At 38.3% G+C, this 9812-nt stretch overlaps 2 protein-coding genes across 2 annotated transcripts; one reads left to right on the top strand and one right to left on the bottom strand.

Moving 5' to 3' along the window:
• Nucleotides 1-2669: 2669 nt before the first annotated feature.
• On the bottom strand, nucleotides 2670-4670 carry LOC125662893 (uncharacterized). Its single transcript, XM_048895238.2, has one exon. It carries the CDS (start codon nucleotides 4668-4670, stop codon nucleotides 2670-2672), a length of 2001 nt encoding a protein of 666 aa, XP_048751195.2.
• A 465-nt stretch (nucleotides 4671-5135) lies between these two features.
• On the top strand, nucleotides 5136-7964 carry LOC125662744 (uncharacterized). Its single transcript, XM_056147468.1, has 2 exons — nucleotides 5136-5153; nucleotides 7269-7964. Exons 1-2 carry the CDS (start codon nucleotides 5136-5138, stop codon nucleotides 7962-7964), a joined length of 714 nt encoding a protein of 237 aa, XP_056003443.1.
• Nucleotides 7965-9812: the final 1848 nt, after the last annotated feature.

The raw sequence follows: 9812 nt of genomic DNA on the forward strand, positions 1-9812 counted from the left end.
GTCAGTTTACAATATCTGTCAGTTTACAATATCTGTCAGTTTTGTCAGTTTACAATATCTGTCAGTTTACAATATCTGTCAGTTTACAATATGTTTTTCTTATTCTTTTTCTTGCTACATTACTGTGGCGTTAACTTTCATCGTGAATATTATGTGCAATAAAAAATAGTTATAAATGTACATATCGATATTACACTTTGGCGAAGATTGATTTGTTCAACAATATTCGGCATAAAAATATCATAGATTCTTTGTTTGATAATTGGAAATAAGTATTGTAATTTATATGCCAGTATATTCTTCATTACACAACATGTGACCCAGGCCCATTTCAAATCTGTTTTTTACATGAGGTACCACATGATTTTCAAATTCATCATATGATATTGTATGGCATTAACATTTTTCCAAAATACAATTTTTACTTTGTAATAATTTGAACCAAAATTTAAAAGTTCGAAACAAATATTCATTGATAGTCTGCTGTTTCAAAATACACTGGGGCATTACCTACAATACACCGGGACATTACCTACAATACACCGGGACATTACCTACAATACACCAGGACATTATCTACAATACACAAGGACATTACCTAGGCTGTTTGTATTTGCCCTGACAACCAGTACAAACTAATGCACCCTTCCAACATCTTTAGCATTCACCATTGATACTGGAACAAAGATAACAATGTTTATATGTTTAAATACATTTGGCTGGCTGTAGTTTTCAAGGAAAACATTGCTTTTCTGCTCAGACTAGCCAATTGCTTTTTGTAGTGCTGAATTTTCCATTGTAATTAATTAAAATACCACAGTCTGATTACAATCAAACCTTCACCCTTTTCCATGGTCGCGTGAATATTAAAATGAAAAGCTTGGATTTTTATCAGACTGAAAACACCCAGGTATGTGAATTTATCAACAATTTAATTTCTATCAATAACCCAATTAACATGCATGCCTACGTAAATAGGTCGATTTATTAAAGCTGATAGTTTTCGATTGATCTCAGGACTTTGCTGTCGTTTACAAAATGCAAACAATACTGCATCTTAAAATATAATACTGTTTACAACATTGTTTTTTCAAACAGAAGCAAGCACTTGTGATAAACTTTACACATTCTTGACTTCTTTTTCAGAACCACTGGGCCAAACTTGCCACAACACATCATTGGGGTAAAGGGAATTCAAAATTGTGTAAATGAAAGGTCACACTCCTTCCAAAGGGCATATAATAAAGATATAGTGACGATATGGTGGCATCTTTTAAAAGATGTCTTCTCAAGAACAGTCACTCTTCGTTGCCTTCACAGACCTCACAACGGTTTTCGATCTGATCAGAAGAGATGATCTCTTCAAGATCCTTCCCATCCAAACTTTTCAACATCATTAGATTCTTCCACAACGACATGAAAGGCAACGTATTCTTTGACGTCTCAACATCAGATGCTTCAACATACGGAGCGGAGTGAAACAGGGTTACGTCCTGGCTCACGTTCTGTTTGGAATAGTATGGTTTTGCAGCTGAAGGTATCTACCTCCGAACCATTAGCTTGACACAAAAAAGAACAGGATGTTGACTCTTCCCCAGTCATAAGCACCAATGACTATGAACTGATGTCGTCCATGACTTCGTTTATCTGGGCTTAACTATATCAGACACCCTCTCAGTTGACGCAGAGTACCACATGCACATCAGCAAGGCAGCTATCACCATTTCAAGACTGACAGTACATGGAACAACAGCGAGCTGACTGTGCACACATAGATTAAAATCTACAGTACCTGCGTCGTGAGCATTCTTCTGCTTGACAGCGAGTCCTGAACTTTGAGTCCTGAAGCTCACTGCTTTTCACATAGGTAGTCTTCGACGCATTCTAATCATCACATGGCAGAACATGGTCCCAAATAACACTGTCCCGATCGAGAAGAGCTGGATGTCCCATTATGTTGCTGAAACAAATTCCCGCGACTGACTGGCCAGCCACACCCGACGTTGTACCAGAATAAACACTTATAATTAGAGCACAACTTCATAGTCGTCCGAGAATGAAGGATGCGTATATAATAATTATCTATCAAAGTAAAGCTTTTGATAAAAATAAATATACATATTATATTCAAAACTGTAAAGATTCCTTATTTTGATCCTTTTTAAAATTCGTAATGATCAGAAAAATGAAATGTACAACATATCAGTAATGAAAGTCCTAAAAACCCGGGTCGTCGATTATTCCTTTCGTTTATGATTAAACTAATCATTAAAGTCCAGTCATCAATGTAAGCAAGAAGAAGGTTAAATCAACGACTAAAATATATATCAATTTATGTTTAAAAATAATTCCATCAAATTCTGTCATAGAAAATGGTTTAAAAAGCAACCACAGAATTCCATAGAAACAATTGTGAAAACTAAATGTTTAAAACATTCACACACGTTTACAGGTCAGAAAACGTCTCAACGTTCGTACAGTTTCTCTATCTACACATGATTTAATATAACTAGTTCATGTCTACAAAAAGACATTATACAGAAAACTTATATCTGTTTAACATTGAGTAAACCCTATCCGTAAATATTGATGATACACACAAATCTAAATTATTGACACCAGACAATAAACCTCTAACAATTATAAACATCTACTATACAGTAACCCAGTTATAGTGATGAGCAGATAGTTTGTATTCTTCCCTCTGTAGCAGTGTGTATTTTGTTGAATTGTTTTTGTGCGAGTGATTGTTGGTAAGAAGACAGGGCAGCCTGGAGATTCCCTGTGACCTGTTGACAGATTCCTAGGATCTCCCACGATATGTCTCTGACATGTCTAGGAACAAACACCCCTTGATCACACGTAACTAGCGACTGTAGATTTTCGAGAGCTGTTTTTACTTTCATCGGTTCCACATGCCTGTAACACAAGACTTCCAGCATGTGTAACAGTACAAAGGGCGGTACGTGCAATAAAATCTTTCCGTTCCGTGAACTAGACCGTTGTTCTGGTGTTAACTCATCAATATAGCAAATTTCATTTTCAAGTGGGATTATCCCAGCTACAGTTTGTGTCATCTTTGTAGAATAAGATTTTTCCCCTGCAGCCTTTGCATTTCTCTCTTTGTCTGGATATTTTCTAGAATTTGTCATCTCTATAGCAAATATAGCTTCCTTGTATCTGAATGTCTTATAATAATACATGGCAATGTGCAACATGTCAGAAACAAACCCAAACTTGGCTGCCAATTTCAGCATGAAACAGAAATTTCTGTCGGTAACATACATCTGTTTGTTTACACGTGTGTTGGTTTGCAGGTTGTGCAATATAAAGGCAGTGCTTTGGAGGACTGTGGCTGTAATCTTTTGTAACATGACAACTTGATACTGTGTCAGGAATGAACCTATTAGTTGCTCTACTATGTGCAAGACCTTCATACAGAGACGGAGATCTGATGTGGATTGTGCATAATTATTACGGATTATCTCGCGAAACAGTTCTCCATCAAACTCGGCCTCCGAGATTAGCACGTGTTCATCTGTACAAATGGAGAGTCTAGGGTTAAGCTGGGCACTTCTAACATAGGGACTGATGGAGGAAATGTGTAGCAAGCATTCTACCAAACCCTTCTCATACAACCCATACAGTCTAATAAAGAGTTTCTGTTGTGCCGCTCCATAGATTTTAAAAAGAAACATATTGTTTTCTGGGATGAAAAAGTTGGGACAGACCCCCTCATACACCCATTTAAGGATGACTTTAAAACTGATCCAGAAACACTGCAGCAAATTGTGTGGACCCCAAGCAAGTACCGTGTTATGTTGCAGTACCCAGAAAACTGCCATCTTCATGTGGTAGGAACATAGTAATTTATCATCTTCACTTAACCCATTGTTTAGTACTTCTTTTAAAAACAATTTAAGTAGACCATATACCAGGAACTGGCAATGGTTCATTGAGCGCACAAGTATCTGTTCTGCTAGAGAAAACGATATTCTCCATTCAATGTCTTCATGATTTTCTAGTTTGGGACCTATTGCTACAACGTGACATCCCTTTCTGATGATGTCATTAACAATTTGAGGATGTGGCCATAAATGACACCTGAATCTCCACGAGGAGGCGGATGAAGGCCAGAAGTCACTAACAAAGCAGTGGGCGTGGTCGTATTCTATGATATCGCCCAACACACCACTAGCACATGGTCCATGTGGTTTAGAGTTGGGATGTACTGATGGACACATGATTTCTCTATATTTAGAACTAGATACAATCAATCTGCTGTGGTCTCTCACTGTGGCCGCCAGCACTTTATCACTGGCTCTCTCCATTGGTAACCAAAGTAACATGTATCCTGGCGGACTTTCCGAACTGTCTGACAGGATCACTGTGTGTTTGTGTAGGTTGTAAAACTGAGTCTGAGACATGTTCCAGATCACTCGATTGTCAGGTAACCAGAACATGGTGTCAACGTCGGATCCTTTAAGTCTAAATCCTTCTTTATAACTTCCATTTTTCATCTTACAGCCAACTATTGCCCCTGCTTTCTGGATGTCTATTGTATCACTGATGTCAGTCATATCCCTTCTCATGACCACCTGTTGTGAAGTTCCCAGTATACGACAAAGTCCCATACACACAGATTCAGAAGTACGATGTAAGATATCCATAGTGATATTTTAAACGTGCACTTTGAATAATGTGTAATTATACGTGTTACTCAAGTTTCACCTCGGCTGTTCAATATATACTTCTCACAAGGTATGTTAAAATCCATTTTCACCCTTGGTCATAAAACAAGATATCAATGTTTATATTTTGCTAATCTGGAAAACCAATGTTCCTACTTTCGATTTAAAAATGTTGTCTGTAGATATCAGTTTTGGAAATTCTGAAACTAAACTTCAGTTATAATTAATCGATTGCATGATGGTTAATACGTGATTTCTATAGTTGCTTGATCAGAAGTGCTGTGGTTTGATTTCAGCTCACCTCAGCCGCGGCTCGGAATTAAGAAAAGGCAAAAAAAAAAGAGTGGGGTCATTTAGAAATTTTCTCAAGAGCTACTGAGACAGAAAAATTTAAATTTACAGCAAAGCTTCCTTGCATAGCGTAAATTCAGGTTTGTTAAAATCATGACCACCAAGGATAAGGTGGGGTCACAAAAGGGGACCAAAGTTTTACATTGGGGTATATTAATATATTACAGTAGACATCTTTCAAAGTTTTCTTCTCAAAACAGTAAGGTCATGATTAGTCATACTGATATGCTATCATCTTCATAGGTAGGACACATTCATGTTTGTTCAGGGTCTCCGGGTGTAGGGCGGGGCAACAATAGGAGATCAAGTTTATATTGGGCATGCATGGATACAGAAGGGGGGGAGTCAAGACCCTCCCCCGGAGATTTGTCAAGAGGTAATGTCTCTCACGTGTTTCGTAAGATTTTTTCTTGCTGGCGCAAGCTCGCCAACTTCATCAAAACTTGCATAAAAGAGATGTTAGGACTCTCCATCGATATTTTATCATTATTTTGTAGAGTGGATCAAATGATAATATTACTTATGATGACAATGAAGTGACTAAATTGTGTTACTTTTCCATTAGGATATTCATACTTATTTCAGAATTACTGAACAAGGAAGAGTAACCCAATTTAATGTTCTACATGTATCATGATTCGAAGGGGTATCTTACACTGGACAGTGGTATTTGCTTCAAAATTTGAGGCTATGATGTAATTCAGATATGAGGTCCCATGATTAATTGTGTGCTGTTTAATGTCCCTCCTCAGTCATATGAAGACGTCACAGGTGTCGGTGGAGGAGCTTCAAATTTCGACCTTTACTTGGCACGCATGGTCATTGAGCAATGGCACCAATAATTCCTGGTACATGTAGTTGCATGATATGTGCACCGTCTCCCCATTGCACGTGGATTTCCAGTGAGAAAATAGATGTATCTTTGCATCTGCAAGCTACAGTAGCTATTTTAATACTTAAACGCTAGATTCATTTGGACAGATTTATCTCCATTTTGTGATACAACTTTAGTTACTACTTCAAACAGGCTTAGCCACAACTTTCCAATGGATGAAATAAAGTGATGGATATTGGCTCGCTCAATTCTTCCCGAAGCCGCAAGAGAAGTTTGGAATTCACTGAAATTTCAGATTTCAATTAAAGAAATCGCTAACACAGGCTGTTTATCCTGTAACTAACACAGGCTGTTCATCCTGTAACTAACACAGACTGTTCATCCTGTAACTAACACAGACTGTTCATCCTGTAACTAACACAGGCTGTTCATCCTGTAACTAACACAGACTGTTCATCCTGTAACTAACACAGGCTGTTCATCCTGTAACTAACACAGACTGTTCATCCTGTAACTAACACAGGCTGTTCATCCTGTAACTAACACAGGCTGTTCATCCTGTAACTAACACAGGCTGTTCATCCTGTAACTAACACAGACTGTTCATCCTGTAACTAACACAGGCTGTTCATCCTGTAACTAACACAGGCTGTTCATCCTGTAACTAACACAGACTGTTCATCCTGTAAATAACATGGAATTGAGCAATTTATCGCCGTCTCTAGGGGAAGATACAAAGTTCCAGGTTACTGATGCCAAATGACGTATCGCATCAAAAACTTATACCAAATGGGGTTACTGGGCATGGGAACTGTTTTATCGGTCGATTTCCAATTTACTGTTTGGCTCACAGGGCAGACATGTCGAATGTCGAATCCGTTGTATTGTCGAATTAGTGACGAACAGTAACAGGTATCTCTGCCAAAGTACATACACCTACATGTCGTCCAACCGGAGAGATTTGCAGTATGTTTTTGAAACGTCCGTTCTTGACGAAGCTAGGGTGTCAAATGACGTGACAAAATCTCTACAGAATCAAATATTACGGTTGGTGAAAGACAGCTACTATTTGTCTTTGATCCGTATTTATGCATCTGCAAATGCCTTGAATCGATCAACTGTCACAATACAAAATGTAATAATAGACAGGGATATACATAATCAGACAATACTCCCTCTTTTTCAACCTTCATTACAAAGTCCTCCTGTGTTTATAATGTGCACTCATACATCCAATACAAAAACCAACTGTAGACCAAACCATTTCGTATCTTGTCAAGAGAAAGGGCTAGGCGAATCTTCTCAAGAGTCCTTCTCAGGACGTCCAACCTTGAAAAAAAAAACCCAGAAAATCTTGGCTGATTTTCCTGCTCGGGATTGTCATTCCAAAGACCCAAACAATCTCAACAAAGGTTAACGACCCAGACAGAGACGACAAAGGTGTGTCAATTAACGACCCAGACAGAGACGACAAAGGTGTGTCAATTAACGACCCAGACAGAGACGACAAAAGTGTATCAATTAACGACCCAGACAGAGACGACAAAGGTGTGTCAATTAACGACCCAGGCAGAGACGACAAAGGTGTATCAATTAACGACCCAGACGAAGACGACAAAGGTGTGTCAATTAACGACCCAGACAGAGACGACAAAGGTGTATCAATTAACGACCCAGACAGAGACGACAAAGGTGTATCAATTAACGACCCAGACAGAGACGACAAAGGTGTATCAATTAACGACCCAGACAGAGACAACAAAGGTGTGTCAATTAACGACCCAGACAGAGACGACAAAGGTGTGTCAATTAACGACCCAGACAGAGACAACAAAGGTGTATCAATTAGCGACCCAGACAGAGACGACAAAGGTGTATCAATTAACGACCCAGACAGAGACGACAAAGGTGTATCAATTAACGACCCAGACAGAGACGACAAAGGTGTGTCAATTAACGACCCAGACAGAGACGACAAAGGTGTATCAATTAACGACCCAGACAGAGACGACAAAGGTGTGTCAATTAACGACCCAGACAGAGACGACAAAGGTGTATCAATGAGCTCGAGGAAGACCGTAAATTAACGGAGGAATCGACCAGTAACAAACAGCCACTCTCGGGATTTGATTTTGGTGAAATTATTTCTGGCAAAAAATATTTCTCCTCTTTATCATCATCAGAAAAGATAAATTAGCAGAAACCACACTTGAAACAGTATCATCGCCAAATTTGCCGTTCAGATCTGTTTTTGTTGGCAAAGATAACAGGGGAAAGCTTTATTTCCAAGCATCATGGATGCAAAAACACAGACGGCCAATATACAGCCATAAACTGCAAAGTGGCCTGTGTAAAATATTCGTTCTTTTCCCACAGGTGGGTATGAGAAGCCATGACAATTTTGTATCCTAACCATTTACCAACTTCTAAAAAGCAGTAGGCAAGGATAGATCCCTGGCAAACACGAGAATTCCGATTATCATTAAGCGGCAAGTACTAGTATAGAGAATCAGATTAAAATTTTGTTAAACCAAAGAATATTCTTCCATACAAAATTAGCCAATAAAACCAAGGAATGTACGACAGAAACATGAAGCTGTTGTCAATGATAACGGAAACGATTGTCCTCTGTGCGAAACCATATATTCCTCTGCGTGGGCACAGAAACGATTCAACAAGGACTGTATTCTTTAAAGGTATCTTTCTTGCTATTCTGAATCTCTTGGCAGCTGGCCCAGCACCTAAAGGGATCCTCAAATAATCACTTAGAATAAAGTCATCAATATCATTGTCAAAATATTTGGTCTTCAAAGTAAGGCCTTTTATTCCATCATCGCTGATGAAGTGACCGACAGATTTGCACATAAGGAATTCTTGATATTTTGCTTGAGGTTTCTTGATGAAATAGCATCAGAGCCGATCATTCGAGATGAGGTTTTTACTTTGTCATTGTCTACATTGTTCACGTAGAACGTGACACCGGAGCAACGATATTTGCCAAAATTGTTCAAAGTTTGCAAGAGAATGGTCTGCCTGTTGACAATATTAGAGGTCAACCTTATGACAGTATTGCTTCAATGGCCTCTGAAAAACAGAGTTGTCAAGGAAGAATCATAGAACCGAATAGGTCGGCTGTGTATACTACAAAAGCCGCGTGTTCAACATGAGCATTGCATACGCTTGCAGGCTTCCTCTTGTTAGAAATATAATTGATGGAATAAATTTTACATTCATGTTCTTTGATTGTTCACCGAAACGACAGCGATACTTAGAGCATATGCTGTCACAACAAAATACAGGGGTGACCAGAAAGAACTGAGGTCTGTGTAAAACGAGGTGGATTGAGAGAGATATACTTGCTTCAACATACCCAAGAGCATTTATGTTAGCATAACATTAATTGTGTTTGAAATTTATTCTCAATCCTGGGCTAGACGAAAACCTACAAAAAGTTGGCTGATGAGTTGAAGATTGATGTAAAGGTCCCAGTTGCAAGATTATGTAAGAGGCAAACACTTCTGATTATCTTAAGGCTAATATTGATATCCCCTTTCTTATCAAGAATGGTGAGTGATAGGGCTCTCATATTTCATAAGTCCATTTCTTGTGACAAGGCCTTTGTTTTGTTACGAAACTTTTAACTTTGTAGTTTGACCTATCTTACAGTAAAAAAAAAAACAAACCTTACAGTAATACCAAGATATGTTATATGATCAAGGGTTCCCATATTTCAGTTGCCATTGTGATATGTATATTGTATGTTTTGTTCTTTTCTGTTTTCTATGCGTTGTATATATGTTGAGGAGGGCACATTCTTAGCCCTAGGACAGCTTGCAATCCTCATTTTAAATAAAACATTGAATTAATTATAAAATCTTTTTTAGAAATGTTCTTCTCCAGAACAGCATTGCGATGTTAGTGATATTTTTTCTGCG

The sequence above is a fragment of the Ostrea edulis genome, chromosome 8 (genome assembly GCF_947568905.1).
Source record: "Ostrea edulis chromosome 8, xbOstEdul1.1, whole genome shotgun sequence".
NCBI classification, from domain to species: Eukaryota; Metazoa; Mollusca; class Bivalvia; order Ostreida; family Ostreidae; genus Ostrea; species Ostrea edulis.